General features: G+C 43.3%; 3 protein-coding genes across 5 annotated transcripts in view; 2 read left to right on the forward strand and 1 right to left on the reverse strand.

Annotated features, from left to right (window-relative positions):
* The window catches only part of LOC147159611 (thyrotropin-releasing hormone-degrading ectoenzyme-like), a 30240-nt gene extending 22231 nt beyond the window's left edge, over positions 1-8009 (forward strand). The window contains exons 11-20 of one of the 2 annotated variants that reach the window (XM_086059663.1): positions 1788-1876; positions 2009-2142; positions 2215-2270; positions 3754-3901; positions 3985-4088; positions 4168-4275; positions 4586-4753; positions 6196-6336; positions 6402-6483; positions 6561-8009. In XM_086059663.1, coding sequence (XP_085915789.1) covers positions 1788-1876; positions 2009-2142; positions 2215-2270; positions 3754-3901; positions 3985-4088; positions 4168-4275; positions 4586-4753; positions 6196-6336; positions 6402-6483; positions 6561-6713 — 1183 coding nt within the window. In that variant the 3' untranslated portion in view covers positions 6714-8009. The remainder of the gene's footprint in view (positions 1-1787; positions 1877-2008; positions 2143-2214; positions 2271-3753; positions 3902-3984; positions 4089-4167; positions 4276-4585; positions 4754-6195; positions 6337-6401; positions 6484-6560) is intronic. The other variant, XM_086059664.1, reaches the window with a different exon arrangement.
* Positions 8010-8137: 128 nt separating this feature from the next.
* Positions 8138-25124, forward strand: LOC147159612 (uncharacterized). 2 transcript variants are annotated; one of them, XM_086059677.1, is made up of 5 exons: positions 8138-8261; positions 9352-9431; positions 16448-16555; positions 16762-16926; positions 24237-25124. In XM_086059677.1, exons 2-5 carry the CDS (start codon positions 9380-9382, stop codon positions 24242-24244), a joined length of 333 nt encoding a protein of 110 aa, XP_085915803.1. In that variant the 5' UTR covers positions 8138-8261; positions 9352-9379; the 3' UTR covers positions 24245-25124. The 2 variants fall into 2 exon arrangements, 1 of the variants encoding a protein (XP_085915803.1); XR_015090532.1 differs by lacking the exons at positions 8138-8261; positions 9352-9431; positions 24237-25124 and having other exon boundaries at positions 16374-16555; positions 16822-18250.
* On the reverse strand, positions 13178-24626 carry LOC147159613 (NACHT, LRR and PYD domains-containing protein 3-like). The gene is made up of 8 exons (XM_086059680.1): positions 24223-24626; positions 21717-22224; positions 19976-21158; positions 15341-15981; positions 15098-15268; positions 14762-14935; positions 14641-14687; positions 13178-14572 (listed from the first exon to the last, which is right to left on the reverse strand). The coding sequence occupies exons 2-8, from the start codon at positions 21968-21970 to the stop codon at positions 13983-13985; spliced, it is 3060 nt and encodes a 1019-aa protein (XP_085915806.1). The 5' UTR covers positions 21971-22224; positions 24223-24626; the 3' UTR covers positions 13178-13982.
* Positions 25125-25191: the final 67 nt, after the last annotated feature.

A 25191-nucleotide genomic window follows, 5' to 3' on the forward strand; every position in this document is an offset into this window, starting at 1 on the left:
TCACACTTTTTTTCTTTCTTTCCTTTGTCGCTCTTTTATGCGACGTTTAATCCCTTCAAACATTCTGACTTGCCGTCGACGCCCTCGTTCCCATTCTTTCAAGTCGGAACGTTGCGAGCGTCTCGGGGCCTCGCGGGGCCCCGCTCAGACGTCGCGACTGCGTTTGTTTTGCTGGGTGGTTTGCAGACAAACACCTGTGTCATGTTGTGATTTGTTGTGACACGTCGTGACCTGTTGCGCGGTGATGCATCACGACTATTTAAAGAAATGTTTCAAGCGAATGTTAGAAGCAGAAGAGGCGTCACAAGCAGGAAAACGCGTTGGGCTAAATAAGCCGAAATGCTCCTGATGCTTCGCGTCGCCTGCTGAATCAGTGATGAGCACGCAGACGTGCGGCTGACAGGAAGTGGCCAATATTCAAATGCTAATGTGAAGCAGGAAGTAGAGAGCAGCACCGACATCACACTAATAAACAAGACTGCTTGTTACTATATCTACTGTATACAGTATATGTATCTATGTTTATATACTGTATAATATGTTATGATAGATAGTATGATATACAGTATTTATGATATTTATTAACTCATTCGCTCCCAGACATTTTCACTGAAGCAATCCCCTTTGCTCCCCAGCTGTTTTACTGGATTTTGACTGATTTTGCAAGACCCACAGAATATTGTGTTCTATTGCCATAAAAACGTGGAACCTACTACCAAAAGAAAGATTAAAGTCTCTTTTTTCATCAGGAAAAAAAAGTATATTTCTGTCTGTTTCCTTTTTGCAGCAATTATCATTAGAATATAGCTAAGTTTCATCATTATTCACAAACGGTGGGTAAATGAGCTTGTTTGCAACATGGCCGTGGTTGATCTCTTCTACTAGGCTGCCACCTGCTGGCCGTTTTTGTAATAACTACCATTGCTTCAACTGTTTTGTGCATCAAAGCCTTCTGTATGCTCTAGCATAAAACAATTATTAAATAATATATAAATACGTCTTTGGGACACTTGAAACATATGAAATAGAACATATTTATACGTTTTTGGGAGCAAATTAGTTAATTTGTTTTTGTGTTATTTTGTATAACCTGTCTTTATTGCATGACTGATTATTTTTTTTGTTAGTACTTTGCAAATAAAATTTAGTTGACTTGAGAAGGAGAGGTCAGCCATGAAGGTAAATTAATAAATTTCCATTTGTTAGCATATTTGGTATTGTGTTGATGTTTGTGTATAATCAATCAAACTTCAAAAATGGGACATTTGGTCACTCAGACATTATGGCTTTTTTTCTTTTTGCTGAAAATGTGGTTATTTGAGGTTTCTACCCGACCGCCACGATAAGATATGCTACCACACAACAAACAAAGCAAAGTGCTGGTTGAGCTTGAACCTGAGCTCCACAGTGACCTTGCACACCTTCATGCGCTGCTCTGCGGGGGATGACAAAATGGTTGCCATGATGCATGCACACACACACACACACACATACACACATAGAGAGACGTGATGGAGGTCATTGTACTACAATTGTTCATTTAGAGAGAAAGACGATCTTAGCAGCACTGCAGGCTGCACTGGATCAATATGGCCGCCGGGCAACTCAATAATTCATCTCATATTTTTCTATCACCGTGATTGACAGTTGAACAATTACGCACTCACAAACGCAGCAAAATGTTATTTAGTGAGGACACAATGGTATTTTTGTTGTCATTTTGTCTCCAATTTTGACTTGAAGAATGACATGAAATGATGCCTGCGTGTGCGTGTGTATTTCATTAGTTTACAGTGGCAGGTGCCGTTGACGGTTGCCGTGGGAAACGGGTCCTGGGTGTGTTCAGAGACACTCATCTGGATCCACAATAAGACAGGTACTAGTTTTTATACACTGGATTGTCTTCTGTTAGTATTAGCTAGCAGCTAGCGTGACACATCAATCAACCAATCAGAGCATGTCTTAAATGTTCATCTTGTGATTGATTGGCTCTCCGGTGATGTCCCAGAGAGTCACAGGATGAGTGAGATGGACGACAAGACGTGGTTGCTAGGCAACATCAACCAGACGGGATACTTCCGCGTCAACTACGACTTCCAAAACTGGAAGTTGCTGATTCAGCAGCTGCACAGCAACCCTCAGGTGACGCCATGACATCATGTCACCATTGTGACCACGTGTGACCATGTGACTCAATTTGACCATGTGACGCAGGTCATCTCTGTTGGCAACCGCGCGGGACTCATTGACGACGCCTTCAACTTGGCCAGGTGATCACACACACGCACACGCACACGCACACGCACACACACACACACACACACACACACACACTAAGCGCTAAGGGTGTTTAGCTGTCCACTGAGCCTCACTAATGGCCCAACAATGAAGTGAGCGCTAACAAGCTGGTTAATGTGAAGTCACATGGCGCGCTTTTGCCGTACACAAACACGCGAGCGTGGATGCGGTTGCCGTGGCGACCGTTACGGATGATTATGATAATGCGCGTCAGGCCAGGTGCGTGCCTGGAATGGAAATGAGACGAAAGACGGGCAACGCGACGGACATATTTACGGTGGTTTTGATTGACAGCTCCCCAGTTAAGGTCACGCGCCGCCTGACGTGCGATTGGTCGCTGTGCTGAACATCCATCATCACGAGTAATAAAAGAAATAACTCGAACGGTGCACAATGTACCCCAAGTGACTGGCCTCATTAATATTCATGAGCAAGGGGGCGGGGCCGCTGGCAGGTGAATAAATGTTAATGAATGCACAGAGGACGCCACGCCGACCCACGACCGCTCCTGTGCCGTTTTTTCCGCCAATTTTCTCCTTGACGTCTTTATCACACGCACACACACTTGCACACACACACACACTCATCCACAAAGCGTATGGTTTTTTCCGTGCTGGCGGTGAGAAAACACAACTATAAAAAGAACTGGCATCACATCCACTGCTGCAACGGCGCCAATCTCACACGCGCACACACACAAATGAACAACCTACACACACAAATAAAAAACATTTGAAGAAAAAGTACCGATACCACTAGTATTTCTGATATGTCCCGCCCCAAAAAACAATGACAGATCATTTTAAAGGAAGATCTATGTATCCATATATAGCATTTTTCCTTCAGTTACATGAAATGAATGGCAATTTTCTATTCTTTAATTCGTAATTTTGAGTTCCAGATTGTAAAACGAGCACATGAGGTTGGCTGATAATGGTATCAGCGTGAGTACCGATACCTTGAAATAAGGCTTGGTATCGGTACTCGCCCATTCCTAAATAAAACACACAATTGAACAACACATGCATACAAGGTAAGCAAACATACATAATAAAGAAAACACGTGCATACAAATAACAAATGCACTCTCACACACACACACACACACACACACACACACACACACACACACACACACACACACGCACACACACACACACACACAGGGGCATGGTGGCCATCAGTAAATTTGGTAGTATCCCGAATGGCTGATCCATTTCCCCTCAACAAATAGGAATCAGTGCATGTCGTCCGCCGTCCACCCCCACTAATAAACTAATATTTAATAATAAAGAAAACACACACATACACAGCAAACTTCCTGTCCAAATAATATTGCATAAGCGATGATGTCATCAAACCAAAACCAAACCAAAGAGGAGCTAGCACATCAGGCCCCTCAAGTGCGCCCCCTGGTGTTTCTGTACTGTAAGTGGTCTGATGTGGTGGCCGCAGGGCGGGTTACCTCCCGCAGGGCGTGCCGCTGCAACTGATGGCCTACCTGCCCGAGGAGGCGTCCTTCCTGCCGTGGCACGCCGCCAGCCGGGCGCTCTACCAGCTCGACAAGCTGCTCGACCGAACCGACGACTACAACCTCTTCAGCGTAAGACGCACGCACACACGCGCGCCTGTCCGTCACCCGGCGCGTGTTTCCATCTTTCTTTCTTTCTGCGCATGTGTTTGCAGGACTACGTACTGAAGCAAGTGGCAACGCGCTACCATCAGATAGGCTGGCCTAGCAACGCGGCTAACGGCGAGGGCGGCATCCTGCAAGCATCCTACCAGACTGAGTAACACACACACACACATACACGAGCACACACTCGCTAAATACATACCTACATTCACACACACTGCTCGTCTGTCCAGGGAGCTACAGCGGGAGCTAATCATGTTAGCGTGTAGCTTTGGGAACAAGCAGTGCCACCGCCAGGCCATCGCCTACATCTCAGATTGGATCTCTAGCAACAAGAACAGGTAAAGTGCAGAACACACACACTCACAGAACTACAGTTATATGTGTGTGTGTGAGCGTGCATGCGTGTGGGTAGGCGGAACGTGTGCGTGATTTAAAGTTAATGGTTAAAGCGCATAAAACACTCACACACTCATCGGCTGTCCCAGCTGATCACTGGCCTGAATCATTAATAATGCAAGAAGTGTGTGTGCGTGCGTGTGTGTGAACGTGAAGTTGACCTAAATTGTCATTTAAGCATGGCATGACTGAACTCAGCTGCCAGATGAAGTGAAGCACAGCCCTTTTGTGTGTCCTTGCGTGTGCGTGTAGGATCCCTCCCAACATCCGCGACGTGGTCTACTGCACGGGCGTGAGTCTGATGGACGAAGACGTGTGGGAGTTCATCTGGATGAAGTTCCACTCCTCAAACGCCGTCTCGGAGAAGAAGATCCTGTTGGAGGCGCTCACGTGCTCCGATAATGCCTTCCTGCTCAACAGGTGTGCAAGCGTGCGTGCGTGTTTGCCAGCAATTGATTTTCTCCCAAGTATCCTGCAATCACAACATTCGCACAATGAGAAGGAAGTAACACACAGGCATATGTGACCAGAAAATAGCTCACACAGGAAGTAGTGAACGTGAAGTGGTACACACGGGAAGTTACACACTAAAAGTAGTACACTAGAATTAGCATAAAGGAAGTTTATTTATTTATTATTTTTTAAATATTATTTATTATTATTATATATTATTATTTATAAGTTTATTTATTTATTTATTTTATTATTTTAATTTTTATTTTATTTTGTGCTTTCTTTATTAATTCACATTTCAACATCCAATTCAAACTGAGCACATAAACGGTGCTGTCAAACAAGACACAAGAAAAAGAAAACACTAAAAAATAAAAAATAAAAAAAATAAAAAAGGTCTAACCGTAAAGCAAGCATAAAGGAAGTAGCACACAGAGAGTCGAGACCACACAATTTAATATGTCATTTAAAAAAGTACACAGGAAGTGGTATTCAGTTATACACAAGAAGGATCACGCAGGAAGTACACACAGGAAATTACGAACAGAAAGTAGGACACAGAAAGTAGCACACCAGAGATAGGCCACATTTAGTAGCACAAAACAAGTGGTGGACACAATATAACACACAGGAAGTACTGCATCAGAGGTCACACAGGAAGTTTTGAAAAGGAAGTACGGCATAAAGGAAGTATTTTTTTTTTTTAAGATATTTTTTTCATCATGTATTTTTGAAAAACAAGTGCTAATCTTTTCTTTTTTTTTTTACTTTTTTTTTTGTGCTTTCTTTATTAATTCACACTTCAACATCCAATTCAAACTGTGCACATAAACGGTGCTGTCAAACAAGACACAAGAAAAAGAAAACATTCAAAACAAAACAAAACAAAAAAAAAGGTCTAATCGGACAGTAAACTTTTTAAGTTATTAAATACTGACAAGGCTTGCTTCGTCTTCACCCTCCGCAATGTCCTTCCAAACTCTTCAATTTCCTTATAATAAATCAAAAACAAAGGTCGACATTTAATAAATCTACATTTGAGAATACATTTTTTGCCATTATCGTCAAAGTTTTACACACAGGAAGTTATGCATCAGAGGTCACACAGGAAGTTTTGAACCGGAAGTAGCACACTGGAAGTTGCATACAGGAAGTAGTGAACATGAAGTGTTTTTTTTGTTTTGTTTTTTTGATTAATGAAATAATAAAATTTAACAAACATTAAACACAAATCGAAAAGAAATATCAAAGTGCACGCAGGAAGTAGCGCACAGAACACAACACACGAGCACAAAATTGGATGCAGGAAGTAACACACCAGAGGTAGGACACGATAAGTAGCACACAAAAAGTGGTGGACACAACATAACACAGGAGGTTTGAGCCAATACTTGCCTTTTGTTCTTCAGGTTATTGAACTTGTCCCTGACGTCGGACCTGGTGGCCGAGCAGGACGCCATCGACGTGATCATCCACGTGGGCCGCAACCCTCAAGGCCGTAACTTGGCGTGGCGCTTCTTCCGCGAGAAGTGGGACGTCCTCAACGCGCGGTGAGTGACACCAGGCGTGTGCGTCGCATGACCCCGTGTCTAACACGCGTGTCCGGGCAATTCAGGTACGGCGAGGCGCTCTTCATGAACTCCAAGCTGATCAGCGGCGTCACCGAGTTCCTCAACACGGAGAAGGAGCTCAATGAGGTACCGGCCCACGTTACGATCGTCGTGGTTACCGCCCATCACTCGCTAACGGTGACTTTCCACCTCTTGACACACAGCTGAAGGAATTCATCCAATCCAGTGGCGTGGGTGCGGGGCCTGCGTTGCCGCGGGCGCTGGAGATCGTAGAGGGCAATGTGCGCTGGCACCGCCTCCACCGGCGACACTTCTACCAATGGCTGCGCAAAGCTCCGAGCCCCGCCCACGGCTGAAGTCCACCGCCTAGCAACATCTATCTTACAGGTTAACGACTTGGAAGGACTCGCGTGATTGGCTGCCTCGTTGCCTCTCACTTCCTGACCTCATCTGGAGAAAAAAGCAAGTTAGCAGCGGTCAGGTCAGTTAGCCGTTAGCAGCTAGTGGCTAACAGTCACATGACCCCAATGTCTGATTGCAATCAGTTTATCAGTCAGACTAGAAGGGATTGTCAGCCCTTCAAAATAAAAGCATGTGTTTTATGCCCCTCATTATAAAGTATTTTATTTTCTTAACTGGTGTGTTTGTACAAGAAAAGATCTGGAAGCCCGGCCCACGACAAGCCCCTCCCACCTGGTCTTTCCCAGCCACTCTGATGAACTCGTATTTACATTTGAAAGATAAGCAAAGGAGCAAGTTCTGACCAACTTGACTAAAACGTCCACCAGTACCTTGACAAGCATGTGTCACCATGGCAACAGCAAAATTGGACTAATTTTGTTTTCACCATGAAAAAGGAACTATCAGATCAACATGCTTGTTCGGAAATTGATCCGAAATTGTTTGGAACTGGATCCGAGTTCGTTCAGGACAGGAGCAGAAGGATTACAAACTGGGTCAATCTAATTTGGAACTGGATCAAAACGGAATCAAGATAGGTTTGGATCTAGAGCAGAATGCATTACAAACTGGTTTGGAACTGGAGCAGAATGGATCACAAGCTGGGTCAAACTTTTTTGAACTGGATCAGAACTGATTTTAACTTGGTTTGGAACTACTTCAAAACCAGATCCCAACTGGTTTAAAACAGGAGCCGAGCCTTTTTTTAAGCCGGATCTGAACCAGTTCAAAACCAGTGCATAACGGATTACAAACTAGATACAATTTTGGAAAGGATCTCAACTGGATTGGAACTCAAGTGTAGTAAATCCCCTTTATTCTTCCTCTCTTCTGATCCAAAAGTGTGCAAACATTTGAGCCAAACACCAAACACTCACTACTTTGCCTGCTTCCAGACACTCGCCTTGTGTGTGTGCGTGTGTGTGTGTGTGCCTGTGCGCGCAAGTATTGTTGTAATTACTTTTCTGATTCTGTCAGCGGTTTCCAGGCCAAAAAGCGCATACAACTAAGAAAGAATTTATACTTTTAATTATACTTTTATGTGTCAATTAAGAGACTAAAAAAAAAAGCAAATTATTGAAGATTTGTTGAACAAAACGTGAAATGGAGGAAAGAGGAAGTAGAAGACGATTTCCTCGGACTGCTTCCTGTGCTTTCCTGTCTTCTGTTTGGACAATAAATGAAAATGTTGACATGTTGCTTTGCTTTCATTTAATCACCTCAGCTGCAAATCTCCTCGAAAGGCTACATAGTGACAATGCTGGTGTGCTAAAAGGCTAACTGTTGGACTGCAGGACGTTTCTCAGAGGTTGACAAATGTATTCACTTGTGGAGCAAGCAGGACACACTGGATGTCAGCATGCTAGCAGGCTACTTATTAGCAGGCTAAATGCCAAGCCAGCTCGGGGCTAATCGACCACCCGGACTGGGGAACTTCTTCAAAGGTTTACAACTTTATATTTTACTTCTTTCACTTAATGTGCTTCAGCTGTGGAGCTAGCAATCAGCATGCTAGCAGGCTACATGTTAGCTGACTGGTGTTAGAGTAGACAATATTTGTATTCTACTCTTTTCGTGTTCAATTAACTGAATGGTGAGATTCTGGTGAAGAAGTCCCTTTGCAAAGGTATCATTTTAACAGAAGCTTCTGATCACACAATTGAAGTCACCCAAGCAGTGTTCTGTTCAAAAGTGTGCCCCTCCTTCTCCTGCACATCATTATTTATTGAAAAGTGGGTGAATACGAAAAGCCTCCTCCCCTTCATAAAAAGGCAGAAGTTCTCAGGAATACAAATCAGATTAGACCTAAACAATAATAAATCAGCCTGTCTCACTTCGACCGGCTGAGACCGGTACTAGACTACACTCCCTTCTAGATAACATGGAAAATAACTTGTTGCCCTTTTCTTCTCAGGCGAAAGAGACAGATAAGAATACAATAGACAATTCTATTCATTGAGCTACACAGCTATAACTAAATCCAAAACGGCTAAAATATAAATTGAAACTGAAAAACAATGTTAATAATTCAACACTGGGGACAACAACAAAAAAATCCCACTTAATTTTAATAGCAACTAACAATTATTTTAATATTCAATCTGTCGGTTATTTTGCTGATTTTGTTGTTTTTTTTAGAGAGAGAGAGCGAGCTTTTTTTCTGATATTTTGCTGATTAATTCCTGAATTGAGATAAGAAAGATTTAATTTCCATCCCTTTATTTATTTATTAGGACTTTATTTCAAATTGACAGTGCAGAAAATGAACAAAATTTAATTGTGTTATTAAATTACTGCTTTGGTCCATAACATGTCAGAAAATAGGCAAAAAATGTTGATCCTTGTTTTGCAAAGTAAAAGCAAAGGTTTTGTTTGATTCAGATGATGACAGAAATGCTACCTTTGGCCACATGCTAGGAGGCTAAATGCTGCACCGCCTTCTCTAAGTGTTCCTGCATACATTTGGAAAGTTTCTCGGATTGTTTAGTGTGTGAGCCTAATCCTCTTCCTCGTTCCGCCTTTTTTCCCTGACAGCTTCATCCTGACGTGTTCTTTCACCCAAATGCAAGATTTTTGCTGGAGAGGAAACGAGGAAGAAGAAGGAGGAGATAATTGTGAGGAAAGTGAATGTATAAATATATTAAAGAATATGAAGGGAAAGTAGAAAGTGACAAAAATGCCGTCTACCATTCCAGATAAGGCAGCAGCTTAAGAAAAAAAGAGTGAAAAAGTGTAATTTTCTGATAAGTGTGGTGGCTCGTTGCCAAGGCAACAGCTTCTCTATGCAAAACTGTGTGCTGTAAATAAAGCTGTGTAAATAGGGAGAATATTTGAGTGTCAAATTCAGAATAACAGCATGTCTAATACTACAACACAGTGGTTGAAAAACTTTTTGGGGTCCAGGAAGAAATTTTCCAAGAAAATCCCTGAAGATGGCGATGTTGCATAACTTTTGATTTGAGGTCAGGACCCATGTAAAAAAACAAAAACAAAAAAACACCAGACTTAAATTAGGCAGATAAAATATCAAGATCCAGACACAAGTAGCAAATCCAGCAGGAAAAAGCCGAGTGCTAGTAAACCCGCGTCTATGAGGCAACGATTAATTGGACATTTAGCAGCCAATCAAAGTTTGCTCTGCTGTCCAATTATTGAAACGTTGTGTGAACTTAACACTTGGGTATAAAATAAATGTTAGTAAGCCAAGCCATTCAAATCATTAACATGCCAAGCTCATTTTGGTTGAATCAAGTACATTTACATTAGCAACATTTAATATTTATTAAAACTTTGAGAAAATATTTGTCAGTTATTTGATGCATATCTTTTCTGTTCATTTTGAAGGTTAGCAAGCTATTCCAACCTAGACGGTTGCAAGTTATTTTATTCGAACTTGAAGAAAATAATAAATCAAAGAAGAAGAATTGAGTTTCACTTTAAGTCCTTCAACAATTCACCTCGCGTATTTGCAAGTTGGGGCGGAGTTGTGCACCAGGAAAACTCACACAAGTTGACAGTAGATGATTGTTTCTGCTCGTACTTTCAAATGGAGACCCTGAATGTAGCGCAGCCTTCATCTTGTGACTCATTCTCGTAGTGTGCGTGTGCGTGTGGATGATCTTTCTTGTCTAACTTCAATGCGTGTGGAAGCACATTGTTGACAAGGGACTGAAATGGAGCTGAGCAGTGCGTGTGTGCGTGCGTGCGCGCGCGTTAATGTGATTTGAAACAGGCAATTCGACACCTCCATTACAATCTTTGTTAGAGTGTACGTTTACTAGTAAAATGTATGAACATGTATCCACTAACCTCGCATATCCGTGAATACTTTGTGGGCTGACAGTCCTTTCTGTTGATTGCTGCTATCAATCTTCGTCTTTTATCTTCATTAGTAGGTATGCAATAAAAAGCAACATTTGGTTTACTCCTTTGTCTGTCTGTACAACTGACCGCACAACAAGATACGACCATTTTATAAGATTATCGATTATATAAAGAACTGTACGAGATTCAATGGTTTTAATACAGGCAAAGTGGCGTCCAGTGTCCCCGAAGGGGCGTTCCCACGAGGGCTGTGACGTCAGGTGTAATAGGTCAATACAAAAGAGTGGTGTGTGTGTGTGTGTGTGTGTGTGTGTGTATAAGGAGTCTGGCAGGCTGCGATTAGACAGGAAGCACGAGGATTAATAAAGCGCAAACAACACAGCTGATATTCTTTGTTTTGGAGTGTGCATGTGCGAGCATATTTAATTTGACAATAATAAAATTTACCCTTTCCTAAGTATAATTCCACGTCTCCTCTTTGACAGTTGCCATGGTGACAGTCACATGAGTAGCTTTTCTAAAGTCAACATCTCGACTCCTGTCTGCGATGTCACTTCCTGTCCAGGCCCCGCCCACACCCGCACGCTGATAATGTATTGAATCATAATTATGACACTATTATTTGAGCATTATACGCCTGTGACCAGCAGTAATGGCCGCCATCGCTGCCTTGTCCTTGAGGCGGAAAAGATAAATGAGCATCGTTCAGACGACAGAAAAAGAAGATAGTGAGGAAAGAAGTTTAGGAAACAATTTGAGGTGGAAAGTCATGGAGGTAACCGTAAGCCAAAGAAAAAGTGTTGGCACCCTCTTCAAAGATGGACAATTCCTCTCTCACATGTGTGTGGTTTGTTTGTTTCTCTGCGTGTGTTTGTTTTAGTGTATGTGTCTGTGTGTGTTTGTGTATGTGAGAGACAAATGAGCTCTGCAATTGGCTGCGATGGGAGGAGTCGGTGTGAGGAGCTGATTGGCTGATTGATGGCGCTGAGGCGGCAGTGTTGCATCGTTGGCTTTCGCTCGTCAGTCTTCTTAATTGGACCTCCTGCCAGGGGCCAATGGTGCGGCCCAGATAACACGGTGGGCGGCGCTAACAGGTGTTTAATGTGCTGACAAACCGCTAATGGCACAGAAAATGTCACCGCTAATGCTAACATGTGCTTTGTTCAACATGAAGGATGACTGATGTGTTCTTACCCACAAATTAAAACAACATTTAATATTAAAACTAGCACATAATAAACACTTCTTAATAAACTACATACAGTAAAAAGTAAACATTAGATGAGCTTTAAAAATGATGAAGCTACTATCTTAGCTTTGACCCATGTAAATAATTAATTTAGTGCAACCTAAAAATGTTGTTCAGTTGTAGAAAACTAATTAATTCTCAAGTGGCCATAATTAAAGAATTGCCTTTGTTTCTTAACACAAATAAACCTTTTTTACTTCATGTAATTTGATGTAGTTTTTGAATGTTGACACAAATTCACAATCAAAATTTTTAAGCTGTCTCAAATATTTAACGCTGTCAAAATGTCAACATTAATAGGAAAGTTTAAATGAGAGATCTAATATTTTTCACTACTTTGAAATAAAAAAAACATCAAATGAATTACCGCTTTGTAATATTTTTTTCCGGTTAAATTAATATACAAAAAAAAAACTCAAGTAAAATTAAACCATAAATGCATGAAAACTCTAACAAAAAGTGGATCAAAGCTTAAATATAAATTGAAACAGAAAAACAATGTTAATAATCCAACAATATCTGCTCAGCTAGCGCTAGCAACATTGGCTTAAAAAAAAAATCTAAAGATATAAACAAAGATGTTGGCACAGTACATAAGCATGTAATACAGTTGCCTTACTTGTATGATGACAATGAGTTGAACAAATGAGTTGCTCACTGTTCCGTTCACCGATGAGTTCTAATAGCACAGTGCTGTGCGCCACTGTGCGGTGAGTGAGGCAAGGGCCCCCTCTGCTGCCCCAGGTGTTGATTACAGTACCCAAATCCATCCCACACTGATGACTTTACTTCACACAGTATTGTGAAACATGTCAGTGTGGGTTGTGTTGCATAATGGGCTCAGAATAGAGGCTGACATTTATATGGGATTCTCCTGTTGTCAAAATGTCAACATTAATAGGAAAGTTTAAATGAGAGATCTAATATTTTTCACTACTTTGAAATAAAAAAAAACATCAAATGAATTACCGCTTTGTAATATTTTTTTCCGGTTAAATTAATATACAAAAAAACTCAAGCAAAATTAAACCATAAATGCATGAAAACTCTTTAACAAAAAGTGGATCAAAGCTTCCCTATCTGACCAGCTCAGTGGTTTAGTGGTAGAGTGTCCGACCTGAGACTGGGAGGACTTGGGTCTAATCTTCAGCCGGGTCATACCAAAGACTATAAAAATGACACTCATTTGCCTCCCTGCTTGGAATTAAGGGTTGAGATCACCAAATGATCTCCGAGGATGGGTCAAATGCAAGTTAATAATAGTAATAATAATAATAACAATAATAATAATAATAATGGATTTAATTCATAATGCAATTTACATACATCAGCATCTCAAAGTGCTACAAAGTAAAATAAAAATAGTAGAGTAAAGGTCACAACAGTATAAAAAAATAAAAGTGCAAAGATTAAAAAGGCATTAAGTTCACCCCGCCTAGATGGGCGTTACAGTCAGTGGTACTTTAACTTTTATATCTAGCATTGAATCGAAACATAAATGTTTCATATATTACATAATCTAATATTAAACCAACCAAAAAAAACACACAGAAAGCATTAGTATGATATCTGCTCAGCTAGCGCTAGCAACATTGGCTTAAAAAAAAATCTAAAGATATAAACAAAGATGTTGGCTCACTACATAAGCATGTCATACAGTTGCCTTACTTGTATGATGACAATGAGTTGAACAAATGAGTTGCTCACTGTTCCGTTCACCGATGAGTTCTAATAGCACAGTGCTGTGCGCCACTGTGCGGTGAGTGAGGCAAGGGCCCCCTCTGCTGCCCCAGGTGTTGATTACAGTACCCAAATCCATCCCACACTGAGGACGTCACTTCACACAGTATTGTGAAACATGTCAGTGTGGGTTGTGTTGCAGAATGGGCTCAGAATAGAGGCTGACATTTATATGGGATTCTCCTGTTAGTCAACTTTTTTTTAATGTCGCTGACATCCAAAATGGGAGCGGTACAGGAGTGGAAGTCATTCTGAACGGGAAAAGGAGAGGAGTGGGAGTTGTACAGGACAGAATTGTTTGCTTTTTTACCATGGTCCTGGTCTGGGACAGGATTTTTCTGTGGGGGTGCTTCTATCTTAGAGGGGGGTGGGTATATGTGGGCTCGCTTTCCACACTGATCGACACAGAATGCCCCAAGCCGTCAAATCCATCATCAAAGCCGAAACCGAAAGCCGGATAAAGTGGCTGCGTAAAGGTGCTGTAGTAGGTGTGTAGATGTATCATCCCCTCCGAAGTCACTCTGTAGAAGGACAACTTGCCCCGGGGATGATCCAGGAATACACCTACCCTTCTAGATGCCGTAAAGGAGTAGGCTATGGAATAGCTCGTTCTGCTCAGGTTGTGCATCGAGTAAATGCTATTTTGATTGCACAGCAGCACAGAAGAGGCTTCCGTGGCTCCGAGACGCGCGGTGGAACCATCCCCGATCCGCCGGATGCTGTCGTACGTCACGCCAATATAGACCTCCCCCTCCAAGTCCACCTCCCAGTAGCAGCGTCCACTCAGTCCGTTGTTGCAAAGAACCTGACGCCAGTAAGTGAACCTCTGCGGGTTTGAGGAGTAATGCTGCTTCTCCCGCACCACCGTCACCGTCTTGTGGTGGTCTGATAATTGGAGGAAGTTGTGAGCCGTGTTGGGGTCCAATGTGGGGCTACAGAAATCTGAAAGAGACAAGAAGGCATCTTTACATCTTTAAAGTCTTTAGTCATTAACAATTAAAACAACTCACATTTCTTTTTGCCAGGAATCAAACGTTCTTTGCCGCTGCAGTCAAGACTGAAGAAAGACGCCAAGTGTCATAATTCAACATGAACAAGCACTTTAAAAGATCAACACTGTTTAGATCCTACTTGAGAGTCTTCAGGCTGGTGCTAGGATCCATTTGGACCACCGTTAAGACCCTCTTTCCCTCCTCTCCCGGGTTATTGTAGCTCAGGTCCAGCACTTGAAGGTGGGAGGGGTTCAACTCGAGAGCCTTGGCCAATGAAACGCATCCTTGAGTTGTGATCATGCAGCCCGACAGCCTGCAACAAAGGAAAATACCGCCTGAAGTCAGGACAGGAACATGATAAAAACTGGAGGCTCCATGGAAGTCTTTTGTGATTCTTCTGCTTGGCTATTAACCGCAGTGATTCCATTGAATGTTCAACAGGAACCACTCAAGATCTATAAGAAGACATCTTTACCTGAGGACTTGTAAGATGCAGTGTGGCTTTGCCAGTCCGGCCGAGAGGATCTCGACTCCATCGTCGTACAGGTCGTTGTCACTGAGATCCAGATCCCTCAGGTTGGATGGTGAGCTGAGAACGGAGGCCAGCATCTCACAGCTTTTCTTGTTCAGTTTGCAGTTATTTAGCCTGGAGAATACAAGCAAGAAGCTTGAATCACCGCAAGCTAAACATGATGCCTGCTGACTTTAGGGCACGTACAATGATTTTTGAGAAGCCTTGATCACTAGTAGCAGCATCGCGAACCCTTCCCCCGAGGCAGAGTACGGCTGAAGGTCAAAGCAATTCATTGCTTCGTCAGATGTCAGTAAGAAGAAGACCAGGGCCGACCACATGGCCAGAGGGGGACTTTCCATGAGAAACGGTCCTAAATTTAAGTATCTTTGGATCTGCTGCAGCAGGGAGTCATCTTTCATTTTGTTTAGACAGTAGAACAAGTTGATGTTCTTCTCTGGAGAGTTCTGCTTCATCCTTTCCTCGATCAATAGGACTGTTTCTGAGTTGCTACGTCCTGAGTCCTTAGGGGCCTTCAGCAGTTCACCAAGGAGGTCCTGGTTGGACTGCAAAGAAAGGCCCAAGAGGAAGCGGAGAAACAAGTCCAGGTTTCCGTCGCTCTTGGAGGCTTTGTCGATAGCATTCTCATGGACCTGAACGATGAGCTTCTTCTTCGTCATGAGAAGATTTTTCAGTGACCACTCTGAATCGGCTAGGACGTTCTTTTTGTCATGGAAGAGGCTCATCATCACGTACAGAGCAGCCAGATACTCCTGGATGGTCAAGTGGATGAACTGAAACATCTTGAACTGTCGGTTTTTCTTTAGTGGTTGTACCTCCTTAAACACCTCAGTAAACATTCCAGTTTATTTTAATCGGTCATTTTCATTTTTTGGTTTTATTATTTCATGATAATAAATGTACTAATTGTTGAATATAATTATTGAAAATTTAAAGTGTTTTCAAAAGTGTTTCTTTTTTAAATGAAATAAGTTCCTGTCACATTTATATCAAGTTACCGTTATTATAATGAATTCACCTGTTTTTTTATCAAATCAATAAAAACAATTTTTATTGATTTTTATTTGATTCCGTTTTCTGCGGGTACTATGAAGTGGAAAGTTTAGGAAAAAACACTGGACTCTTATGCCGCTTGCTTGCTTTTGTTGGGACGTGCCTGCAGGCGGCGCCAAATCACCACTGAGTGGTCATCGTGCGTGTGAGGGGTCACTCTGCTGTGGTGGGCGGGGCGCGTGAGTTGAGATCATTAACCGGCTTGAATGTGACAGGGTGTCGGGGGCGTGGTGTTTTAAGGTCCCCGTCCCCTCGCTCCTCCCTTGCGGGCCGTGCCGCCAAGCAGAAGGAGCGCTCCCTCGTGCTCGCAGGCTCGCGTGGACTTCGGCAGGCGGAGGACGCACGCAGGTAAGTGAGGCGTCGTGACGTCACCGGACAGACGTTTCAGGAATATTTTTCAAGACGCTTGTGTCATGTATAGGTGTGTATATATATATATATATGAGAGCGAGAGAGACATACAGATAGTAATCTGTAGAATTGAAAATCGATACTAGTATAATTCTATATAATGTACATAGTCTCGTTTAAATATAGTTTTTTTGTCTCTGCAGGCATGTCACAACTCTTCCTCTTCCTCCTCCTCATGCTTGTCTCCGCCGCCATGATGCTAGACTTTCGTTCCCATAGCAACCGCGAGATGGAGAGTTACCTCCTCCAGGTCAACGCCTCCAACCCAGACATTGCCCACCTGTACAGCATCGGACGCTCTGTGGCAGGTACGCACACACACCTATGGCGCAGACACAGGTCAGGTCTCGGGTGACCGTCGCTGTGGCGACTGACACACTGACTATGTGCTTTGTGCGATCATGTAACCTGACTGTAAACTCGAGTTAATCTAATCCGCCACGTTCTAATCTGGCTAATCACGCACACATGCACACTGGACACGAGCCAATTGGTGTCCTGGATTAACTCAGATTTGACATTGCAAATTCCTGTTGCGCTCATCATAGATTACCACACGCATGAACACACGCTATAAACACACTATACACTATGGGGCCGATACCAGGCATTATTTCAAGATATTGGTACTCCCGACTGGTATCAGCCTCCCTCTTGTGGCCATTTTTCAATCAAACTAGAAATTAGAAGAATAGAAAATTGACTTTAATTTCATGTAATTTTAAGGAAAAAATGCTATATTGGGGTATTTAGGCCTTTCTTTAAAGTGATCAGTTTTTTGTGGGGAAATTTTATGCATCAAAAGTACTAGTGGTACTTGTGCGCTTGTGTGTGTGAGAGAGAGAGAGAGAGAGGTTATTTTCGCTCATGTTTCAGTTTGTACAGCCTGGAGTTTTTGTCTTATGTTGAATGGCTGAGAGACAAAAAGGGGGTGGATCCAACTGACAGCTCAGGTAAGACTCGTGATGGATACACAAATTCCACATGAATGGAACACACGCGCACAACCTGTGATGGCGCAAACAGCATCACGGCATGTGTGCGTGTTAGACAGTCACCATGGCAACGGGTGGCAGGAGGGCGGCTGGTCCCGTCTTGACTTGCGTTGACTCGTTTGCACCTTTCGCACCCTTCTCGTCTTCCTCCCTCCTTTCATCACGCCGCCGTTCATTCATCCAGCCTGACTCACGACGTCACTTCCTGTTACGCACCCTCCTTCGCGGCCATGACACAGACAATGCCTGTGTCCAAATTCATCGCTGCCTCGTCCTTGAGGCGGAAAAGATAAACGAGCATCGTTCAGACGACCGAAAAAGAAGATAGTGAGGAAAGAAGTTAAGGAAACTATTTGAGGTGGAAAGTCACGGAGGTAACCGTAAGCCAAAGAAGAAGTGTTGGCGCCCTCTTGAAAGATGGACATTTCCTCTCTCGCGTGCGTGTGGTTTGTTTGTTTCTCTGCGTGTGTGTTTTTTTTGGGTGTTGAAGTGAAACTTCTGTTTCAATTTAATTATAACTGTTTTGATTTTAGTTATAACTGTTTTTAATTGACTCAGCAAAGATTGATGAGTGACCAAACGTTTGAACATTTCTTCCTGCTTCTTACCTCACTAAACAACCAGCAGAGGGTGGCAGGGGGGGGGGGGGGGGGGGAGGTTGAGACAGGATGTCTGGCTTGCTCTGTTTACATATCAATCAAGTATCTGGCCATTTGTATTGAATGATGTTCTGTTTTCTATCTTGTGACTGCTTGGGGGCAGCAGAGGGAGGGACAGTAAAGGAAGAAGAGAAAGAGGAGGGGCGCGGCTGAGGATTGGTGGAAGCGAAAGGGGAGGGGCTTTTGGGATAACTGAAGGATATTAGTGTTTTGCACGTGGGAGGAGCGTTACACATGGGGAAGGAAAATGGCGGCGTTTGGCCGCCGCTCTTTGTGTGTCCATAAGCTTATGAAAATAAATCCTTCGAAGAAAAACCGGATTTCACCGATCTCATTGTCTGATTCTGATAATCAACATTATGAACACGCGGAAAACAAGGAACGTTTTCATACAATATACGTGTCTGTGTGTGTTTGTGTGTGTGAGAGACAAATGAGCTCTGCAATTGACTGCGATGGGAGGAGTCGGTGTGAGGAGCTGATTGGCTGATTGATGGCGCTGAAGCGGCAGTGTCGCATCGTTGGCTTTCGCTCGTCAGTCTTCTTAATTGGACCTCCTGCCAGGGGCCAATGGTGCGGCCCAGATAACACGGTGGGCGGCGCTAACGGGTCTTTAATGTGCTGACAAACCGCTAATGGCACACAAAATGTCACTGCTAATGCTAACATGTGCTTTGTTCAACATGAAGGATGACTGATATGTTCTTACCCACAAAGTAAAACAACATTTAATATTAAAACTAGCACATAATAAACACTTCTTAATTCCATTGATTGTTCAACAGGAACCACTCAAGATCTATAAGAAGACATCTTTACCTGAGGACTTGTAATTTGCAGTGTGGCTTTGCCAGTCCGGCCGAGAGGATCTCGACTCCATCGTCGTACAGGTCGTTGTCACTGAGATCCAGATCCCTCAGGTTGGATGGTGAGCTGAGAACGGAGGCCAGCATCTCACAGCTTTTCTTGTTCAGTTTGCAGTTATATAGCCTGGGAAATACAAGCAAGAAGCTTGAATCACCGCAAGCTAAACATGATGCCTGCTGACTTTAGGGCACGTAAAATGATTTTTGAGAAGCCTTGATCACTGGTAGCAGCATCGCAAACCCTTCCCCCGAGGCAGAGTACGGCTGAAGGTCAAAGCAATTCATTGCTTCGTCAGATGTCAGTAAGAAGAAGACCAGGGCCGACCACATGGCCGGAAGGGGATATTCCGTGAAAAACTGTCCTGAATTTAAGTATCTTTGGATCTGCTCCAGCAGGGAGTCATCTTTCATCTCCTTTAGACAGTAGAACAAGTTGATGTTCTTCTCTGGAGAGTTCTGCTCTATCCTTTTCCTGATCAATAGGACTGTTTCTGAGTTGCTACGTCCTGAGTCCTTAGGGGCCTTCAGCAGTTCACCAAGGAGGTCCTGGTTGGACTGCAAAGAAAGGCCCAAGAGGAAGCGGAGAAACAAGTCCAGGTTTCCGTCGCTCTTGGAGGCTTTGTCGATAGCAGTCTCATGGACCTGAACGATGAGCTTCTTCTTCGTCATGAAAAGACTTTTCAGTGACTGCACCGAATCGGCTAGGACGTTCTTTTTGTCATGGAAGAGGCTCATCATCACGTACAGAGCAGCCAGATACTCCTGGATGGTCAAGTGGATGAACTAAAACATCTTGGACTGTTGGTTTTTCTTTAGTGGTTGCACCTCCTTAAACACCTCAGTAAACATTCCAGAATGTTTTGCGGCCCCAAGGTAATCAAAGCCACTTTTCTGCAGGTCCTTCTCAAAGAAAATATGACTTTTTTTCATCAGGTGGTCAAACGCAAGCTTTGCGAGGTCTTTGACATACTTGATGCTCTTTTCTGTCTGTCTTTCCTTAGACTTAACCAGGTGATAACGTAGGAACTCTGTGCACAACTCAGTCAGGGTTTTGGGCAGCTCTCCCTCCTTTTCAGTGTCCAAATAATCCTGAAGAACTGTGCTGGTGAGCCAGCAGAAGATGGGCAGGTGGCACATGATGAAGATGGTGCGAGATTTCTGGATGTGCTTAATGATGTCCTCCTTATCTGGGAACCTCTTCCTGAAGTAGTCCAGCCTCTGGGAATCACTGAATCCTTGCACCTCTGTTAAGCTGTTGATCAGGCGCTGCGGGATGTCGTGAGCCGTCGCAGGCCGTGTGGTTATCCAAACCCGGGCGCAGGGAAGAATGTTCTTCTTGATGAGGTGTGACAGGAGCACCTCCACAGGGTAGGCTTTGGTCACGTCAAGGTCCACCTTCGTCTTGTTGGTCAGGTCCAGTTTGAGGCGGCACTCGTCCAGTCCGTCCAGCACAAACAAAATCTTGATGCTGCTGCGGTCGTAGTCAACCTTCCCGGATTCTTGCAGCCTGACAAAGATATTATTTAACATCTCCTCACTCATGACCTTGGTCTCACAGATGGAGTGTCGGATGAGCTTTGCCAAGGAAATTTTTTTCCCTTTCTCCAAATTCAACTCGCGGAAGGTGAAGGGAAATATGAAGTGCACGTCTTTGTTGGTTTTTCCGCTGGCCCAATCCAGCACAAACTTGCGCACCAGGAAGGTTTTTCCGATCCCCGCAAAGCCAATGGTGAGCAGCATGCGTATCGGCTGCGGCTTCCCACTTGCGCTTTTAAAGATGTCACACGGTTCGATGGACTTCTTGGCGAAGCCGCACATCTCCATCTGAAGGACTTCATGCTGCTTGTTCGGGATGGCGTCAGAGCCGTGGGTAATGTGGATATCCGTGTAGACGTCCTCCAGACACTGCTGCCTGCTGAGCTTTGTGACACCCTCTGGAGCGTTGATGTAGTTACTACGCAGGTTCTCTTGCAGCTCCCGCTTCAATTTGGTGATCTGATCGTTATCGGCAGAGGAGATGCTACCTGAAGGAAAACAATGGTCACACGGTATGGAAAAATGACTGCCTCTAATACAGAGAATACCTGAAATAAATATTTTAAAAAGAGCTTGCACAGTTTATTATCTTTGCAAAGTTGTAAGATAGCAGATATAGCTTTCTGAAATCTGAAAGGAGGTCCCACCTAAACCCGTCTTTATAGGTCCGTGTGGATACCTTGTCATCCAGGTCATGATAATCCACAAAAGCTTAAAGGGCGCAACTGGACTCGACTTGGTTCTTGAACACGCTTTACCTTTAATCTAAAGGCTTCTTCATTGTTTCTAAATGTAGGGCTAATTATTTCTGCAAGACTACAATAATATTCGGATAAGTGGCCATTAACTGGTCAGCCACACATGGCACTATCAGTAACCCTTGTAACCACCACCAGGGGGCAAACCTACACGAGGGTTGGGGAATCCCACTCCTAAACGCGTCCTCAGCAAATGAAATGTCCTGCTGCCTCCATTCAAAATTTGCAGAGTATAAATCAAGGCATCTTTTTTCAAGATTAAGAAGCAAGATGATGAGCTTTACTCACTTTCTTTATTCAAACCGCGCAGCTCCTTGGCCAAGTTGCACTCATTAATCTTGTCCAAAATCTTGGCGGTCTCCTCCACAGCGTTCTTGCTGTACTTCTTCACTAGCTCGTTGACGATGTCCTCCCTGTCGGCGCTTTCTTGTACGCTCTGGGGCAGACCCGTGTAGAATTTGAAGGACTTGAAGCTGACTTGCCCCAGCTCGATCAGCGTTTCCCTCAGCAATTGCTTGCTGTCAGCCTCCAGATCCATTTTTCTTTCAAGGAGTCAGTCTGATGATAATTAGCGCACTCGCTGTCCAACGTACTTCGACTGCAAACGGGTGGGCGTGGCGACCGTTGATAGGGGATATCTTTATGACAATTTTTATGGCCGTACGGGAACTTGAGCTCATAAAGTTATTTGCCTGACATGACGCAGATTTCCCAGAAAGCATCATAACGTCGGATAAATGTTCTTACTTCCTGTAGGTGCTCCATGCTCACTGGTCACTTCTTTAGGTACCGCTGTGGGATCAAAAGACTCGTTTTAATATAGTGAATACCTGAAAGAAGTATTTGATGACAAAATGATTTGCATTTATAAGTTTTGCAAAGAAGTCAGATAATCAGTAGGAGTAACAGGCAGTATGTTGATGTTATCCATCACGTCAAAACCAAACCATCCAATCAGGGACGTTCCTGGCTCATTATAAGGTCGCCTGATTTCCGATAAGATGCCAATAGAGGCTAAAGTCTTACTTTTACGAGCACCCAATTTGCACTTTCCTGCACTGTTGACGTCAACAACTACTTCCTGGTCCTCAAGGCTTTAACAATGACTTTACTGCTGGTGAGCACTCTGACGTAACCATAAGTTAAATCCAACTGTTTGACCAAGCATTTTCCTTCCGTTACATTTCCTAAGTAACTGACCGAGCAACTGACAAACGCACCAACCGACTGACCAATCAAAAGACTAACCAAAAACTTAAAAATAAAATAACCAACCACCCAAACAACCGACTAGTTGACCAACTAACAAACCGAAAATGAAAAACAAAATAACCAGCCAATCAAATAATAGGCCAACTAAATAACTCAGCGACGAATGAGCAAACCAACTGACCGACCAAAAAACCTAAAATAACCTACTATCCAAGAAGAAGTTGACTTACTTGAAACTAAATGACTGACTAACAAGCGAACTAAGTGAACTGTTCATTAACCAATCAACCAGCTAACTGATACCAATGAACTGCCTAACTGACCAACCCAGTAACTAATTCACTGATTGGCCATCCAATGAAATAGCTAAACAACAAATCTATGAACAACCCATCTAACCAGCTGATTGCACTGCCGACTAACTGACCGAACAACAAACTAACTTACCAACCCCGCTTTTAAGTAGCAAGGTGTGTCTGTACGTATGTATAGTATTGAAATGTAGAAGAGGAAAACTTACATCAACTTCATGTTCTTGTTCTTGTCGTCTCGTCTCACTGTGTGTCTTGTGAACATTGTCAAGGCAAAGTCCTTGTCGCCATGGCAACCTGAGGTCATAACTACACGTCCGATTGTGCGTGTCTGTGTGCACAAGTACATAAGCCACAACTGAGGATAAGGCGTTGTCCTGCTAGTAGCATGAACTTCATTATATTTTATCCAGCTATTTAATCAAATTAACAGATTTTAAATGTATGTGAAAAGTTGTTTGTTTAATTATCAAGCAGATGGAATTCTTGCTAAAAAAAATTATGTTCTACCAGTAATTAACGGGGCTCTCCTGTAAAGGTACATTTTCAACATATAAAGATTCCACGATATGTAAAATTGTTTATTTTAATCGGTCATTTTAATTTTTTGGTTTTATTATTTCATGATAATAAATGTACTAATTGTTGAATATAATTATTGAAACTTGAAAGTGTTTTCAAAAGTGTTTCTTTTTTAAATGAAATAAGTTCCTGTCACATTTATATCGAATTACTGTTATTATAATGAATTTACCTGTTTTTTTATCAAATCAATAAAACGTGTTTTTCAACTGGATTTACAAATATTCTTTATTTGATTCAGTTTTCTGCGGGTACTCAGAAGTGGAAAGTTTAGGAAAAAACACTCGACTCTTATGCCGCTTGCTTGCTAGTGTTGGGACGTGCCTGCAGGCGGCGCCAAATCACCACTGAGTGGTCATCGTGCGTGTGAGGGGTCACTCTGCTATGGTGGGCGGGGCGCGTGAGTTGAAATCATTAACCTGCTTGAATGTGACGGGGTGTCGGGGGCATGGTGTTTTAAGCTCCCCGACCAAAAAGCCTAAAATATCCTACTATCCAAGAAGAAGTTGACTTCTACACAAATCGAAAAGAAATATCAAAGTGCACGCAGGAAGTAGCGCACAGAACACAACACACAGACACAAAATAGGATGCAGGAAGTAACACACCAGAGTTAGGACACGATAAGTAGCACACATAAAGTGTTGGACACAACATAACACAGGAGGTTTGAGCCAATACTTGCCTTGTGTTCGTCAGGTTATTGAACTTGTCCCTGACGTCGGACCTGGTGGCCGAGCAGGACGCCATCGACGTGATCATCCACGTGGGCCGCAACCCTCAAGGCCGTAACTTGGCGTGGCGCTTCTTCCGCGAGAAGTTGGACGTCCTCAACGCACGGTGAGTGACACCTAGTGATGTGCCCTACTGTGCCGAGGCGCCGAAGCATGTGCCGAGTAAACCGGAAAACAAATCTGCAAAGCGCGCATCGAGGCATGTGTCGATTACGCTTGTGGCCACGCCCGAAGCCTCGGAACGCTTGTGGCCACGCCCGAAGCCTCGGAACGCTTGTGGCCACGCCCGAAGCCTCGGAACGCGCGTTGCTACAAGCCTCGCCAGACGGGCTTCCTACGTCATCGCCAACACATAGTTTCGTGGGTGATTCGAAATAAAATGGCGCACCGAGACCACAATGAGCTCACAGGTGACACTGACACACTGACACAACTCGCATCTTCAAACCTCAATTCAATCTGATTCGTTTTGCAATGGACGCACCGTCCAGTCCACAACGAAAAAGAAGAGAACATCCCCTGTCTGGGATCATTTTGAGCAGATTTCTCCTAAAAAGGTACAAATTATAATAACCAGTGTGAATATATATTGTAAATTATTGTGACAACACAGTGTATCCCTCGTTTTAATGTCTTTCTTCTACTTGCTGATATTTCAAAAGGTGAAGTGTAAACTTTGTTCTAAAGAACTTGGGTACCAAGAGAACACTCTTTAGCCCCAATAAAGCACAAGAGGCTGAGAGGAGGCTCACAGCTGAATGTGCGACAGTGATCCGGCACAGGGCATCTTCCTCCTCCTCCAACCCATCATCTTCATCAACACAACTGGACACATCAGAAGCTTCCCAGCCTGTGGAGCAAGGTAATATTCGATACATTCTTCTTTTTTTTTCCTTTTTCTTCTTCTCCAGAAAAATAAA

The sequence above is a fragment of the Leptonotus elevatus genome, chromosome 17, assembly GCF_054856555.1.
Source record: "Leptonotus elevatus isolate MCC_2025b chromosome 17, RoL_Lele_1.0, whole genome shotgun sequence".
Taxonomy (NCBI): domain Eukaryota; kingdom Metazoa; phylum Chordata; class Actinopteri; order Syngnathiformes; family Syngnathidae; genus Leptonotus; species Leptonotus elevatus.